We start from the raw sequence: 18376 nt of genomic DNA, 5'->3' as shown, positions 1-18376 counted from the left end.
ATATTAAAAAGAAATAGGCAAATTGTTTAAAGGTCAACTACCTCCCATGTAGCAGAGAGTTCTATTGTTTTTGTTTTCAGACAATATTATCAAAGTCATTCAAAATAATATTCAAAATTAAAAACTATCTATGGAAACCAGTAGAAATGAAGAAGCACTTACTAATGGGGGGTTCCATAGCCTTTTGTCCTGGTAAAACCAACAGAAACTGCAACCACAAGAGCGGGTAACCCTGAGAAAGGCAATAAATGAGATATTATTATTATCTGTGAAAACACACTTGCACTGTACAGTGATATATAAATATATATCGAATCAATTCTAATTACATTTTTCTTTTACTTCTTCTACATTTTTTTAGAAGAAAATACTCTTGAACACAGTAAAATCTAATTAGAATTGATCATATTGCCCTACCATTGGCCATTTCTGTATATTAAGGGGAAACAAAGTGGGGCACATTTACATACTCAGGTCACTGGAGTTCACAGGGAGTGCATTGTCTGTCTATAATGCACCGAAATAATGAATGTGTCGCTTCCCCACTCAGGTCCGACAGAGTTCATCTTCTTTTTAGTGGAGCATCTTAAACATAGGGCTTGCGACACAGTTTAAAAATTAAATCCCATGCTCAGTCAGAATCGGTCGGACTGTCCGGCAGCACGCATGGAAGCATGGAAGCCAGCACAGCTGCACCACAAAAGGGTTGCATGCACCAAAATCCCAGTGCACACACTTCTTAAATATCGTGCAAGTTGCTTTAGCCCTGAAAAAGCTGCACCGTCTGTAAAAAGTATGCACTAGACACTTAGAAAATGAGCCCCAGTGAAGAATAGTGAACTGAGATAGTTTTAATAAGAACCGAAAATAATAATTATATTATAAAAGGACAATTGTTTCATAGAAAGCTTTGGAAATTTTACAGTACACATTTGGTATATACCTCAAATTAATAGGTCAAAAATTACATAAAAAGAAAAATTCTGTTTTCTAAAATATATCCATGAAAGTTTCACAGCAGCCACAAGGTATTGTTAGCTGTCTCTGACAAGTTGGTGCTTGTTACATCTGTAATTTCATGTCCATGTAGGTATAACTTGTGTTAACAATAAAAATGTCATTTTCATCTCGTGTCTAGTATCTCTATAGCAACTGTCCTTACATAAAACCATATCAGTGAAATCAACGCAAAATGGAACAAGGTTTAAAATATTCATCTAATAAGTGGCGATAACAATATGTGTCAAAGAGGAACTCTAGCCAAAAGTGATCATAATCATGGTGTAAAAATAGAATATATGAGATGGAAATAATATACAAAACAGATATACTGTATATACTTGAGTATAAGCTGACCCGAGTTTAAGCCGGGGAACCTAATTTTACCATAAAAAAAACAGGAAAACTTATTGATTCTAGAATAAGCCTAGGGTAGAAAATGCAGCCGCCATACTTTAATAAAATGTCCAGTAGCCTCGACTCATCAATGAAATATCCAGCAGAGCCCCCTCATTAATGATATGTCCACAGCAGCCACTCTCACTGATGAAATGTCCAGGAGAGCCCCATTAAAATAATAAACTTAGGACTTACCCTTTGGCTTTCACCTCAGGCTTCCTCTTCTCCCCAACAGTTCCCTTTTTGGGTTTCTGGTAGCGCAGGCAGATGCAGTTCTATGTTGCCACGAAATAGAGCGTGCGCGTGTAGAGCCCATAGATGTGCATCTGCCCACCGGGAACCCGAAGAGGATCTGCAGGGGAGAAGGCCGGAGATAAGTACTAAGTTTATGTTTTTATATACCCCAGTATAAGCCGAGTGGGACTTTTTTAGCACAAAAATTGTTTTGAGATTATTGGCTTATACTTGAGTTATATATGGTATATAATACACATATATAACTAAATACATTAAAACCTCCAAAAGGAGATTTACTTAATTCAACAAGTCATAATCCAATGTCCCAAATGTTGCACCAAAATGTTAAAAATAATTCTTCTCTCAATAAATTTGGGGTGTCTTAGGCTGTCACCATACAATACATTGAAATAATCATAGCATGGGTGAAGTTGTGCTATAATGTGTCTTAGTGGATAGTGCTAGATCTAGTAAACCTGTTGATCCAACTGATGATGGAAGAAAATCAACAAAGATTTTTTGTAAATATAAAATATTTCAATTTTTAGGGTCACTTCTTTTCGCCAATTTTTTTGTATTTACTAAGTGAAAGAAATTGGCCATTAGTCATCTCTTGTCTCTTATCTTTAGTGAAGCTAAAAAGTCTTTCAGTAGAATAATCTGCATACTGCAGCCAAGGTCTATGGTTCTGGACTCACATGAATAAAGCTTTGGCGGGAAAAGGGGAGATGTATAGTTTACAGTTAAGGAGTCATTGTGCTTTCAAATGTCTGTGGTAGAAAGTGTCTGATATGGAAAATATGCTTACCCCAACCCAGGCACAGAAAGCGTTTGCGGACCAGACGCGTCCTCATTTGCCCAATGACTGCCAGGTAGGACTGCCAGGCCTCCGTAAGCACCCAACAAAAAGATGAGAGAAAGAAAAAGTGCAAGAAAGCAGCGATCAAAGCACAGACAGCCTGCAGGGAGACAGAGAGCAGTATTCAGCACAAGTATTCCATGATAGGCATTTTTCTTGTTGTCTATGAGTTTCAACAAACCAAGCTGAAGCTATTGAATTCTTTTTCATTTAACTTGGGCCCACGGCTACTGCTCCAAATGTCCTTAATGTAATCTTAACATCCATCCATGTGAAACATAATGGTTTCCTTATTCCACTACAAGCTAATAAAGTCATCACTTCATTTGTAAGATGTTTACTTCAATATTGTTCCCTTAAAACTATAATATTCACCTTTAATACATAATCACCTGTCATTATTTTTGCCTCATCAGTTCTGAAGAGTTGCTATTATTTGATTTTTATCCCTACACAGATACAGGAAGTCACCGGGTTACGTACACGATAAATTCTGTAGGTTTGTTCTTAAGTTGAATTTGTATGTAAGTCTTAACTGTAAACCTTATAATTGTAACTCCAGGCAAATTTTTTTTTGGTCTCTATGACTATTGAGTTTTAAAAATGTTGGGTTATTATAAGGATTAACAATAAATATTAATTGCATACACCTTTGATAACTGTTATAGTTGATCATTGTAGCCTGGGGCTAAATTACATCCAGGGGTCTGTTTGTAACTAGGGGTCGTCTGTAAGACGGGTGTTCTTAAGTAGGAGACCGCCTGTATATATACAGAAAGTCCTTGACTTAAGAACAACCGACTTACAGATGACCCCTAGTTACAAAAGAACCTCTGGATATTGGTAATTTGTTGTACTTTAGGGTTAGGCTACAATAAACAGCTATAACAGTTATCAAAGGTGTCTGCAATTAAGCTTTATTTTTATTGGTTCTATTGGCAGCTTTTTTGGCAGCGACATCTGTTGTGCTGCCAAAGATTGCATTTACATGCTGTTACATCACAAAGTTGTGCGACAATGAGTGGACCAAAGGCAGCCCTGTTTTAGTTGTGAATGTAGCGTGGCAGTCATGGCAATTTGCCAGTCACAATGTGATCCCTTTCAGTGATGTAGCTGGATGATTGGGCAATATTTGGTCATACAAGGGATGTCACTATCACTTTATAGCACTATCCTAGAGATCGAAGCAAACTGCAGCTGCCTTTGAGCATAGTTTACATGTAATAAAGTGCCAGGGGGAACCAGGAACTGGTCATAGCAATACTTGATAAAAAAAAGAGAGTTTGTCGCAAGGAGATAAAGAAACAAGAGAAAGTAGGATTTAAACAGTTTCTTCAGTAAAATCTTGTATCCCATTTTAAGAAGATAACATAAAAAATTATAATAGATCTTATTATTCTGTATTTTGTAATTGGCTTAAGGTTTTTTTCACCCTTTTTTAGGTGGTGATGTCTATATGGCCCTATTCACATTTGCATAAAAAATAATGTAGCATTTGTCACTATTATGTAATTACAAATAACAATTACTAGTATTGGTCATAAAAAGGTTCCAGACCACAATAATTTCAATTTTTCTGCTTCTATAAAAATTTGATGGAATTGTGAATGGGGCCTTGAAGGAGTTATCCAGAATTAGAAAGGAATATCTTCTTTTCTGTCCACTAGCTTTAACTATTATTGTAGTCTCATTCACTTGAATGGACATAAACTGCACTACTAGACACGAGACATGCATGTGTGTCTAGAAAAAAAATTTTTCAATATTTTTTCAACTTAGAAATGATTGCTTTAAGACTTAGGAGTTATTACTAGAAGGGCCAAAGTTTGCATTTTAGACAATGAGATCCTAAGCAGAATAAAAGCATTCTACAAAAAAATAGATGAGATAGTCGATTAGTACAAAAGGTTATTATTGCAGCAGTAGCCTATGAGGAATCAGCTATAGAATAGCGTATATGTTAAACCCATGCGCTAATGAGTCGAAGTTCAAAGACCTCATACCAATATAAAAAAGGTCCATGTACTATTAATCCTAAGAGAGGTATGAAACAATTTATAGGTCGCATTGGAAAAATAAGCAGAAATATGAATTCACAACACACTGACCTTCAGACTATGGAAAACTTGTGGTAATAATGATGTCCACAACAACCCCATTTATCTCTCTCCTGTTCTATACGCAATAAACAAAGAAAATACATTCCTGACATATCACCTCCCACTCCATTCCCAAATTGATTTCCTTCTCTAGCCCTCAGCATTGCGGATCTACTGTATAACTGGCAGCATATTACCGAGCGTGTAACTTAATACAAATATTGATTAAAAAGCATTATAAGAAAGAAATAAAAGCAAACCCAGCATACAAAGATATGTAGGACCAATGTGTGCGTGGGCAGGACACAGTGCAGATGTGCTCAGAGCACCAATTATTTACTTATTTGTGCCTGGATACAGCGTATAGATTAATAGAAATGATGGCACATGTGTGGAGAAGCAAGTCATTACAATCTTCATATAAATCGCTCATATGGCTATGCTATGGAGCAAATGTTATAGGTCACTAAGAACCGTCTTCTCTTATGAAGGTACCATTATGTTGACTGGTAATCATAGCTAATAGATTTACCTTGTCATAATGCAGGTATGTTATATAGTAAGGCTATACATTTTCTAATCATTCAACTTGACATCCATTAAATTGTCCTCTATTTGCCACATTTGCAGCATTGCCGATAAAGTAATTTTCTGTTTTCAAAGTTATTTATGGGTAGGGTCGTGTTTAGCTCTTCCAAGAGAGAAGCTTTTAGGAAATCCTTCATAATTTTAGGGTCAAGCCCTGGTAATTGTGCCAGAGTCTGTACATTAGTTCTTTCTCAGACCAAATTATTGTACTATTTTAGGGAGCCACCGACTGAGAATCTGTAAGGAGCCTGCATCTCAAGCGGCAAACTATAATATACTTCACTCTCCTACGCATTTAATTTAAGGCTTTTCACATCTTTTCTATTCACTTTGTCCTCTTCTAAGCTGAGCCAACACAATTACAATTTCTCTAACAAACATTATCATTAATTGAAGACCATTTAATGCAGTTTTCCCAAGATTTGAGTTTGGTGCCAGCAGGAATACTGAGAATCTTCACATATCACAATAATGAGGGTACCAGGTCCCCCTAATGTCATCAAGTACATCTCTAGCCTTCTCCACCAGCCTCATTGAATGAATTGGGGCATATGTATTTCACTGTCAAATGGCATCTATCTGGTGACTTTAACAGATAAACCTATGCATGCCCTGTATGGGGAGTATATTGAAAGGCTTCCCTTCCCTCTTATCCCAGCCCATCTTTTAAATAGTAAACAGCACACCAAATATATCTATAATGTATCTTTTCTTTAGCATAAGGCAACATTATAAATAACCATCATGCATTTACATTTTAACCAAAACTTAATTTAACCTCTCCATATATTGAACAGTTTGCTTGTCAGGTCATTGAGGAGTATAGAGAGCCCCTAAAAAGGGAGATTCAGGTATGCAGTAATGTCAGCCGCCTCATGCAACCAAAATGTTGCACTAAATGGAATCCGTGACCACTATTAACCTACTTGAACTAACAGCTATGCTATACAGGGCTATGCCCCCATGCGCCACCCATAGCTTTGTTTCTATTTTCCATTCACTCCTTCTATGACAAAGCTCAACTTCAGGAATATGAAAATGAAGCGGAAGTCCTGAGGGCATTAGCAGAAAGTAGATGGTGGGTGGTGAGAGAGTAGAAGCATCTATGTTATTGCTGAGGAGCCAAATCCATACGCTTCTCTGCGTCCTTAAGCCTCATTAGCATATTTTAAAGTTAAGTTTTGGCATGGAATGAAAAGCTGGAAAATAAAATCAAAGATATGAGGGGGGGGGTGTGGGCATAGCCCATACATAACACAGCAGTTAGTTAGGGTAGATAAATCCGGGTGTCACATTCCCATTAAGCTAAAAAAAATTATAAATAATGAAAATTGAAAGTACAGTGCGGAATTAGGTTTTTATTTAAGTGGGATGGCTTTCATTCTTACAGAAAAGATAGCTTGGCACTCCTTATAGGTGAAAAATTGAGGAGAATTTATTTAATCCAGAATAACAATCCAACAGAAATTAATATTTTGCAACTTTTCGCTCTTATAGATTTAGACCTTCATCAGGCACGCCTTGCAAGGTATAAGTAGAAATGGAGATGAGATGCGGTGCTATGAGCACTCATCTCTCTAGCGGGAGCACCCGCTTTTCCTCCTTTCCACCTGCGCTCCATTGGTCATAGCACTGCATCTCATCTCCATTTCTACTCATACCTTGCAATCCGTGCCTGATGCAGGTCTGAATTTATAAGACCGAAACGTTTCAAAATAATAAATTTTGTTGGATTGTAATACTGTTTATTCTGGGTTAAATAAATTCTCTTCAATTTTTGACCTATAAGGAGTGCCAAGTTATCTTTTCTATATACAGTATATACCGTGTAGTAACCTACTTGTGCACCCATATACTCCAAAACATCGAGTGACAAGTATTTTTTCCAATATAAGCTTTCATTCTTACAACACTAATACAAAGTATTTTTTTAAAATATCCTTTTCAATAAATCTATTCATTTCGCACACTAGCCAAACACAATGAATTTTTCTCACTTTACTGAGGGCTTGTGATTGTCCCACCAGAATCAAAACGTTAGAAGCAAGAATGGACAAACAAAAATTGAGCAGGATGATTGAGCGCTCCGACCGAATGAACCTAGAATACAAAGCAGAAAAAATGCATTACGATCTGCAACATCAAAACAAACACAACAAGTTTAGTCTTATACAATTTGCTCTGCAAACAAAGCATCCAAAAATGTCTAAGGGTTTTAACATCAAATATCTTTACAAAGTTTCACCTAGGAACCACGCAATGACCAGGTTAGGTTGTTCTTCTGTTTTCTACTACTAGTAATAAAATTAAAGAGGCATATCCATGTTCCATAGGAATGTTCTAAACGTACAATAGAGATCTCTTGTTTGTCTCTCTGTATGGAGAAGAGGGGTGGCTTTGTTAGAAAACTGAACCAAAGAGTTAGACCCTTCAACATGCCCCAGACACAAAAGCCTGAAATAAGTGACATACGACTACAGCTAAAATCAGGACAAGGGTTCATCTTTAATAATTCAACTATTTTAGTTTTATTGCTTTATATTTACCATTTAAGCTCCCATATTCAATGCTCAATATTATAATTTTTGTACAGACCCATAATATTTAATATATGGCGAAATATATATTTTTCTCATAATTAGAGCAATAATGCAGAAATGTACAATAGTAAAGCTCCATCGAAGTCAAGAGTCCAGTCATGCAATAAACAGATAAACAGTATGCTCTTGGAAGGAACCCCAATAGTGCTGTGGTGTGTTCAATTTAAATGATAAGTGCCACTTTTCTGTCCCCCAGGAGGGAATTATGCTATTTCTTTTTTTTTTTTTTAACTTCTTATTTCCCACCTGTTTAGCCCCATGGCAACCTCCTCTGTGAACTCTTTGGAAAAGTTTTTCCTTTGCAAAAAGCAGGGGTGGGGAAAATAACTGTGACATCTGCCATGACAGCGAGCAGCACATAGACTGCCCTTAGTAGCCATGATGCTGTGGGTAGATTTAAGAGCATGCCCTCACAGTGCACCAATCATCTGACAACAGAAGTTGTTCGTCCTACCCTTTTGTCTGATACACTTAGGATGTAATTTTATAAACTCAGAGGCAGAGTCTGTTCAACATGGCTAGATGTCTTATTTGTATGTATCTGTACCCCATGATCTGTAAAGTACTACAGAATATCAAGGTGTTTAATGCTGAGTATGAAATATAATTTTAGATTACAAGTTCTCCCCATATCACCTAAAATTAGCTACCAGTGAGGCACTGTACCTTAAAGGGGTTATGCCACAAAACTATTTACTACAAAAAGCTGTCAAAGAGGTTAAAATATTTCAAATATCTATTTGTAATGGTTACCTGGAATGAAAAATACCTTTCTATTCATTATTATGATGCTTGTTCAGCCTCTATTCTGCTTCACACAGAAGCAGATGTGGGAGGGGCCTAGCGATCAGCCTTCAGAGTCTCCTTCCACCTGCTGTGCTCAAATAGTCCCTGCATTTACTGATCCCCAGCACAGCAGGAATCTGCTATTGGTGCTGTGTGTCACCTACCAAAGCCCTGACACTGCTTCCTCTCCTTTTAATCATTGTCAATATATACTTGAATAAGAAAATAAATAAATACACACACATATATATATATATATATATATATATATATATATATATATATATACACACATATATATATATATATATATATATATATATATATATACATATATGTATATATATATGTATATGTATGTACATGTACACCTATATGTTCAATAACATATTCTGAAACTTTCTTATCAGCCTCATTTATAAAAACTATAACACAGTCTATGTTGTTCATAGCAATCAGTCACAGCTCAGCTATAATGTTTTCACAGCCGTATAAAATTATAAAGCTTATTAGCAAAAACTCAGCCCCCTCAGATCCTCTTCTGTCTTCAGCTGCCGCGCGGTCCTATCGCATACACCCTCGATGGCGGTGTACACACTATGATGTCGCCAAGTGGCTGACGTCATGGTGTGTGCTACGCAGCCATGGGGACTCGAAGAGCGTTAGGATTTTTCAGCACAAATTAGGGGGCATTCCGGTGCTCAGTCGGACCGTGCGCCAGATTTAACATATAACAAAAGTTGAAAACAGAGATTGTACAGGAATAACTATACCAATGGTTATAGAAGCTGTACAGGTAGTTACACCGCAAGATAGGTGCCCAATAATATTGAAATCTACAAAACCTATGGTACCCCTCAGAAGGAGGGGAAAAGATATGAGGCGAGAAACAAATTCAAAAAGTTTGTAAAAATAACAAAATTTTATTATATGTATGGTAAAAACACATAACCATAATTAGACATTTGTTAAAAAATATATGACAAGGTTACAGGGTGAACATACAGCAGAGAAAGAAAGCAGTCATACCCGGACACAGCAGATTGCACAGAGGTTTGAAAAATTTAAATGGGCTGGTATGCAAAAAGTGCAGGTCTATTAATGGCATAGTCATATGCACATTAGTGATGGCATAGCAATGCTCATGCCTGGTCTAGGTATAGCCAAATAGAGCATATAAGTACCAGTCCTTACCGTGTAAATAGGTAGATGTGCAAGGTGTCCAGGGATGACTGCTGCCCCGACGCGCGTTTCGGCTCTTATTGAGCCTTCGTCTGGGTGTGTGCTACGCAGCCATGGGGACTCGAAGAGCGTTAGGATTTTTCAGCACAAATTAGGGGGCATTCCGGTGCTCAGTCGGACCGTGCGCCAGATTTAACATGCAAAGTCCAATAGAAATGTGTCACACGCCCCATGTTAAAAGTGCACCAAAAAAAGTTGGTGTACTCTGTCGGAGCAGTGCAGGGGGCACCAGAGTCATGAAGAACAGGCGCCAGAAATCCTGAATCTGGCGCCCCCTGCACACTACACAGGTCACTGCACATAGTACACACTGCACTGTTTTTAGTAAATGTGCACCTGTATTCTCACAGCATCATGGTCGGTCAGGCTGACATGCAAGGTGGAAGTCTAGGTGGGTGCAGGGGAGGCAAACCCGACGTGTGTCGTCACTCCAAAGTGACTTCCTCAGGGGTAAGTGCCACTTACCCCTGAGGAAGTCACTTCGAAGTGAGGATACGCATGGAGTTTGCCGTCCCTGCATTTTTCTAGACCTCAGACATATTTACACTTTACTGTCCGCCTGACCGACCAGGATGCTGTGAGAATACATTGTTTTGCTCTACTTGTATGCATTGATTGTACAAAATTAGGTGCATTAACTTTAGTTGTTTTTATGACTTTTACTAATAAACTTTTGTATTTTTGTATGTTACTTTGGGGCCGTTAATTGCATCGCTTTCTGTGTATTTTGTAAGGAATTGCAACTAAATCACTAAATCGATAGATATGAGATCGATAGATAGATAGATAGATAGATAGATAGATAGATAGATAGATAGATAGATATGGGATAGATGGATAGATATGAGATAGATGGATAGATATGAGATAGATAGATAGATAGATAGATAGATAGATGACAGGTGATGGATAGATAGATAGATGGATAGATAGATAGATAAATAGATAGATAGATAGATAGATAGATAGATAGATGACAGGTGATGGATAGACAGATAGATGGATAGATAGATAGATAGATAGATAGATGACAGGTGATGGATAGATAGATAGATAGATGGATAGATAGATAGATAGATAGATAGATAGATAGATAAATAGGTGACAGCTTCTCACATGTTGCTGATCTTTAGCTACTTCCCTGCTAGTCAGGGACAGGGGCCCCTTTGCAGGACAGCAGTGTAGCATGGAGGGACAGTGAATGGTGGAGAGTACAGGAGGAGGACTGCATCAGGAGAGGTCAGAGCTCAGCCTGTTACTTGTGTTATCTCTGCAGCTTCCTGTGTGACCTGACTAATGGTGGAGGGAGGAGAGGGCTGCTACATTGCTATGATCCATGTTAGGGGAGGACTACTCTGTGCAGCAGATAGCCATGTCTCATTACCTTGTATCTGCTGCTGTAGGCTCCTGTGGGGCTGGTAAGCAGTGGCCATCACAGCATAATCTCTGCCCCTCCTCCTCTCTCTTTCCCTATTGGCTGCAGTGTGTCAGCTGATCTCTGAGTGTGGAGAGGAGCTGTGAGCCCCTGGAGTGATCTGTAGTGCAGAGCAGCTGCTGACTCCTTGTGCGCAGTCTCGGCCAGATCAGCTGTAGCTCAGGACGGGACACAGTTACCAGCAGGGGGCGCCAGCAACCAGGACAAAAGGAGTTATCTCAGTAAGGCTGCAGATTTTGTAATAAGTGTAAATGGTGAAAGTACTTGTCACAATGCATTGGACCCAATTACAGCCATTTGCTATGGTGACACAACCCCTTTAATTACAAATGTTTTTCTGATAGGCAAATCTGCTTTTCTGACTGTGGTCTGATTCTGATATCTGGTCTTTGTGACTCTTCTCTCTGGCAGTGAACCGCGCACCATTATTAGGACTGACAACTCTGTGTCTCTTCAAATCCCTGCTCTGCCTCCTTGTATTTGGGGACTGTCTGCTAATATTCAACTACAGACATATAAAGCTCTATGTACAGATGGGAAATATTGTGTCAATTTTTTTACACAGAGCCTTGTGTTACATCGCAGGTTTTTCAGCATTCTAAGAATAGCAAACTGTACACCATGTATGTAATTACATGAAATCACAGCAGCCTCCATGGAGGATGGAAAGGAGCAGAAGTCCATGGAGGCTGCTGTGACTTCATGTGGTTAGATACATGCATGGGGTACAGTTTGCTATTATTAAATGGCTAAAGTACATGGCATGATGTCACTCTGGTCCCATGACATGAACTGTGACCAGTAAGGAGACATAAGGCATGGGAAGGATTACATGGGAGGGGCCAGATGAGCAGGACACGCCCCCTCTGATGCCAGGTAATATAAGATAAAAAGTTATTTATGTGGATGTAAGCAAAAAATTTTTAGCTTAAAGAAGGGTGTCAATCAGTTAATAGGGCTCTAAAGGAAACTATCATTGGCTGTATATGTGCCAATGTGGTGATGGGTTCCCTTTAAGTTGTGTTTTCTGTCTAACTTCCAAATGAATGTTCTCTGCATTTTATCTTACATTGAAAAATGAATCGCTTGTTATAAAAATCTGTATTTTCAATAAAGTTAGTAAATGTCATGGTAGTCTCTTCTGCTTGCATAGTGTTGTATGGTAAATATCTAGGCTGACTAACAGCTACAATTATTCCTAAAATTGTTTTTAAATGACAGGAATTTATCACATCAGTCAGGAAATGCCTAAGCAAAGGCATTATATAAATAATGAACCATTATTTATAGGCTGTTGGGAGAAAGAACTGAACATGGACCATGTTGTAAAAATAATTTCTTCATTGGAAAAATGAATAGGAGTGTTTTGTGCATTTGTGGATTTGCAAAAAAAAAAATGTATGTATTAATCTCAGTTAAGGCTGAACATGTATTTTTAGAAGGATATGCTTTTTACAAGTTAGCCACCAGCTAAACTTCAAATTTTACTTCCACAAAATATACACAATGAAAAGAAAGAAAAATAAAGTTATGTCAATTATGTGCTTTGGTACTGTACATTAAAGGGATTTTTGAAACAAAAAATAAAAATAACGATCAATATTTTTAGAATGATGGGGGTCAGACACACCCAGCACTCCCACAGATCTACTATTTTAAGCTTTCAGCTCCATGTGCCAATCTCTGCACATCAATCTGATATTGGTAACCTATCCTTAGGATAAGTCAGCAATATTTTTAACCTGCAAAACCATTTTAAGCCCCAATTAAGCTGATGATTAGCATTTTGCTGCAAAGAAGTCCATTCTACCTTGACTTATACCCACTAATGAGCGTGAAATCTTTGCTCTGGAAAGCACAAAGTCAAGGCAGAATGTGCATGGCAATAGAAGAAGCTAAGAGTAGACATCACAACAGTCCTACTGAGATTGGTGAGTGCCAAACTGTTTTATAACCTCTATCTATAAAATATAGCAAATCTGTTTACCTTAACAGGACCATACTAATAAATGAATATCAAAGTACTTTCTAACCATGGCATTTGTATATTCTGTAAAGGTCCAATTAGAAAATGTGTTAATTGGCAGGTGAGAACCACTCACCCTGCCAATTTCCACTGGAAATGACCAGCAACAAAGCAAATATATGCTCTATAATTTGAGGCACTCGCCACACAAGTCGCTGTGCATGCACTGAAAGGTAACTTTGCACAATAGAAGTCAACGTGTGCCATGAAGTAGCTACCCTTTGCAGGAAAGAGGGTTTATACTGTATGTGACCAAGGGCTTTGGTAAAATGGGAAGGGGGTGATTGTAAGTACCAACTCCTACCAACCTATTGTGGGTGGCTTAAGATAATGATAGGGTATCAAAGAATTGAAAAAGCTTTTAATACTATAAACTCTTCTTGAGAAGAGCATTACCCAGGATACTATCAATGAAATATAACCAGAAACCTGTAGGTTTTTCTGTCTCAAATCCCTTACTGATTCACAATTTACACATTATTTATATAATCCCTACTTTGGTTAGGAATTGTACTATGTACTCCAGAAGGCTCTTTCATTTTATTAAACCCTGTTATCTATGCTGTAACATACCTCCAAAATGCAGCATAAACAGCAAGAAGAATGAGCAATGCCATGCAGGATACAGCACAGCCAATCATCAAGGGAACCGATGGAGAACCAGAGACATCCATTACCTGCCGAGAAAACAACATATAAGCTTTTTCATCAAGGGCTTACAGTTAATTGTCATGACATGGTTCATTGTTAGTTTTCTTTCATTCTGACTTCTTGTAGATTCAGATTTCCCTCAGAGAGTTGCCTTTGTTGGCGGTTTAATAAGCAAGCTAAATATATAACTAATAAATAAAAATATATACATAGTAATAATTGACAATTTGTATCAGTAAACTATCCACTTATTTACTGATATAATGGTATCATATGACATAATCACAAGCACTTATAAGTGTTTTTATGTAATATGTAGGTCAGCACGGTGGCTCAGTGGTTAGCATTACAACCTTGCAGTGCTGGGGAGTTCAAGTCCCAGAGTCAACATCTGCAAAAACTGTTTGCTTGTTATTATTAATTATTAATTGTGACTGGCAAGCCTCTCCTTGCCTCAGAGCTATGGGCCACAGACAACCAGCCAAAAAGAACATATTAAAATCCATAACTGGACATTTTTGTCTTTTTCAGCAAAAATGCATCAACCATGTTCATCAGAAGCATAAGAAAAACTCAGTAAAAGTCAACTTAGAAGAGTTTGAAGAGCACCTAAAAATCTGACTCATTCCACTTGTAAGAGTATACTTCAGGTCACTATATAAGCATAGAAAAATACATATTTAGCTTTTTTTATTACAAAAATGTATTCTGTAGCTATAAAGGCATCAGAAAATGAACATACAGTGAGGATTTTGCATTATACATAGATTTTGCCAAAGTTGGAAATATGTTGGAATAGTTCTGGGTGACAATGTATGAATGAATTGGAGCATCCTCCTGTTTTATTGAAAGAATGTAATACAATAATAGTTTGAGAGGATACGCGTAAGACTACTAACTGGATAAACTTGCTAGATGGAGTGCAAATGGAATTTTGCCTACGTATCACTACTAAAAATGTCCTAGACATTAAAAAGGTCACAGGATTTTGTGCATATTCTCACTTTGCAGAGAGACACCCATTTATATTAGCCTTTTATCATATAGGTATAGAAACCATTCATTTAAATATAGTATAAGACGCCTTAACTATTTAACCTTGTACCGAAGTATTCACAAGCAAATATCATTCCTCAATAGAGAATCTTCTACTAAAATTAACAGCAAGATTTAATGAAGTTTGATGAATCTAATATGAACATGCCTAATTCTTTAAAGAAGTAATTTCCAGCACATAATTTATTACAGGAATCCATTATTGCGTGGCCCGTTCTATTTATAACACTAGGCATGCACAGTCAGCTATAAAATCTGCAGTTTGTTGAGCTGAAATATGTCCATGCATTTTAAAGGGGTTAAGTGACTTAGTAGAAATGATGCTGCTATACCATAATAGTGCAATAGTGTGTTCTGCATGTTAATAGACTAACATAAGGAAGCTATGCATAGACGAGCAATAATCAACTACATACTAATGACCACATAGACAACAAATATAATCAAGAGAAATAGGCCTCAATTTCTGGAGTTCTCTCCTGACCTCGCAGCGCTGTAACAACACTCAGAATTGTCCAAATATTGTACCTTACACTTACCAACTCCTTGGGAAGTTGTGCCAACACTGCAAAGGTGGAAAGCTGATTGCAAAGGCATTTGGTGTGAGAAGGGTGAGTAGGAAGGGTTTGGCAGCTCTCAGTTTCCCAGCTTCCACTGGATACATCACTGGTGATCAGAAGAAGATACAGAAAGCTGGTTACAATACTGGATCTCTGTATGAGGAGTAGAGGATACTAGAAACGCTGTGCATATCCAGAGCAGGCACAGCAAGCCTGCATCAGTTTGCTGGTGTCTTGAATATCAGTGTGTGTGGGTGAAACCTAGGGAGAGAAGTGAGGCAGAGGAAGGAGTGTGGGGGAGAAAGAAAGACAAAATGAGGGGGAGAAACAATAGGGAGGATGATGAAGAAGAAGTAAACATGGAGAGGGGGAGAACCAAAGAGAAAGATGGCAATGACAGATAAAGAAAGAATGTGTGGGGACAGACTAGTGCAAGTACTAAACATGTAAAAAGAGCAGTGTAAGAAGCTGGCAGGGCACATAGCCACAGAACAGCTGGTAAAGTACCATAGGAAGAACATACAGACCATAAGGAAGTATACAATGAGTGTGAACAATATGGCAAAGCGAACATTATGCTGTAAGACATTATTCACTAGGGATTACACATGAAGAAGAGAAGACAAGTGAAGAATAGCATGAGGAATACAGAACTAAGAGGAAAAGAGCAAAGGCGATAATACTCTGAGTGGTGATAAATGATGCAGTATCTAGGGTAAGGGGGTTTTCTTGGGTTTAAGTTTTCATCAAAGCAAATCCTCTCTACCTCCCTGTCCTTGCCTGCTTTGCTCTTATACAAAGCTTCAAAAAATGTAGCTGCGTTCTTTTTTAGTTCATGTATTTTTTTTGTTTCCAGACAAAGTGAAAGGCTTCTGATGTGGTACGACATGCGTCACCCATAAATTGTCCATACACTTGAGATATTGGCAAAACATTTGTTTATACAAAAGCTTCACTACGGATTCCCGTATATACCTGGATTCGTGGCTTGGCTTTATGTTTGCACATGTTTTGTATGGGTGGAAAACAACTTCCAGATATCCCTGTCAGCAGCTTACCACCCCCACCCAAAAAAACAAAAAACGACTAGGCTGTTAAAATCCAACTTGGCGATCTTCACTCCCCCAATATCATGGGAAAGTCATAAGAACACAGGTAGGTTTACCTGACATTTATTTAAAGTGTATGTAGATTATAATAGCATCTGTTTAATGAATATGTCATGAGTTTCTCAATAGCTTTTCATTAATTATCAATTAAACTGATGCCATAACAGCCTATGCCTAAAGGCTCTTAACCACAGATGTCTTTGTCTGACATCTACCTCTCCTAACTCCCTCACTAACCTGTACAATTGGTGTAGTCAAAAAAACCTATGTGATGAGTAAAAAGAACTGCCTCCACACTTCTAGTAGCTCTTCTAAGAACAAAACATTTCCAACATTGACCAATCCATAACTTCCCCCATATCACCATCAGAAGGTCCCATACACATTAAAAAGTCCGAAAAAACGTTTGTATTAAGACAAATTTCCTGTAATTTGCATGGAGGCCTTAAGGGAGACTGAAGGGTGAGGATAGAATGACATCCAGTTAAGATTAAGGATTAATAAAAACCAAAATAGGACCATAGTTTACCCTGTTGAATAACATGGGAGGGAATTGCACAGTATTTTCCATAGTAAACGATATGTGTTGGTCCAGATTTACTAGTAGAGAGACAAACTGCACTAAGCGCACTATGGAGCATGGCCCCGACGGGCGCCCAAAGTGCATGAATTGAGTGCACAAGTTTTACGAGTGTTCGCCACAATTATGTGGTTCATCCGCCATAAATATGGCGGCCAGTGCGAATGTACATCGAAACACTCCTATATATGCACGGCATTGCACTTGTATTTATATGCAGCCTATGCCAGAATTCTGATGCAAACTGCTAAATAGATCTGGGCCGATATGTACCAGATAAATAAAAACCAAATGGATATTCTATTGTCCGTCTTCAAGTAATGATATCAGCATTCAGATACAAATTATATCTTTATAGTTCTGTGTACAAAGTAATATTTTAGCCCTAAAGAAGCCATTTGAATGTGTAAGATACATAGAGCTATGAAGATTTGATTTGCCTCTGAACATTGATGCAATAACTTGATGTTGATCAGGTGGAGGAGGGGAATAGTTGTATTCTCCATCCATGTAGCATTGGTATTGTGCTGTTTCCTAACCCTGAACCCAACATAAGTCATGTACTTGTCATGTACAGTTTTTTACTCAATGGACAGATTCTTAGCAGCTCTTAAAGCTGTGCTCCTAATCTTTAGCATTTTATTTCATTTCCATTAACTCTTGGATCTCGTATCAAAAATGTCATCTGCTTACACACATCCAGGGAACACGATCTTCACATACATCACTAAATCTCTCCCTAGTCATTCACGTTACTCTGGCAACCACAGCAGATGGAAAGTAAGAATAAAACATGGCAAGGATGAGGGCGCGAGAAGGGTTCTTACACACACACCCACACAGATATACATACACACCTTCCTCTACTCAAAGATAGATGCCAGCTACTAAGTGAAAAACTCACACATAGGAATTAGCAGTCAGAGACATACAAATAGTATGAATAATAGAAATGCTTTGTGGGATCTTTGGAGCTGACAGAGTCATTCTGTCTCATAAGCAGATTTCTAACAGATACCCTGACACTGTGAAGAAAGAAGAGGCAAAACGTAGGCAGCTGCAAAAGGCCTGTCACCATCTGCTTTACACAATGACAAATTAAATATGATTGTACTACATATTTTTTTTTAAGCTCCATTTTGTCTTTTGA

General features: G+C 37.9%; 1 protein-coding gene across 9 annotated transcripts in view; it reads right to left on the bottom strand.

The window, feature by feature from the left end:
* ADGRB2 (adhesion G protein-coupled receptor B2) overlaps positions 1–18376 on the bottom strand; it is a 300446-nt gene that overhangs the window by 18790 nt on the left and 263280 nt on the right. For all 9 annotated transcript variants that reach the window (XM_072136618.1, XM_072136615.1, XM_072136617.1 and 6 more), the window contains 5 exons: positions 15517–15643; positions 13844–13947; positions 7179–7281; positions 2444–2594; positions 163–232 (listed from right to left, as the gene is read on the bottom strand). In XM_072136618.1, the coding sequence (XP_071992719.1) occupies positions 163–232; positions 2444–2594; positions 7179–7281; positions 13844–13947; positions 15517–15643 (555 nt within the window). The remainder of the gene's footprint in view (positions 1–162; positions 233–2443; positions 2595–7178; positions 7282–13843; positions 13948–15516; positions 15644–18376) is intronic.

The sequence above is a fragment of the Engystomops pustulosus genome, chromosome 2 (assembly GCF_040894005.1).
Source record: "Engystomops pustulosus chromosome 2, aEngPut4.maternal, whole genome shotgun sequence".
NCBI classification, from domain to species: Eukaryota; Metazoa; Chordata; class Amphibia; order Anura; family Leptodactylidae; genus Engystomops; species Engystomops pustulosus.
The sequence above is the reverse complement of the archived record's forward strand: the minus strand, read 5'-3'. Positions and strand labels throughout refer to the sequence as shown.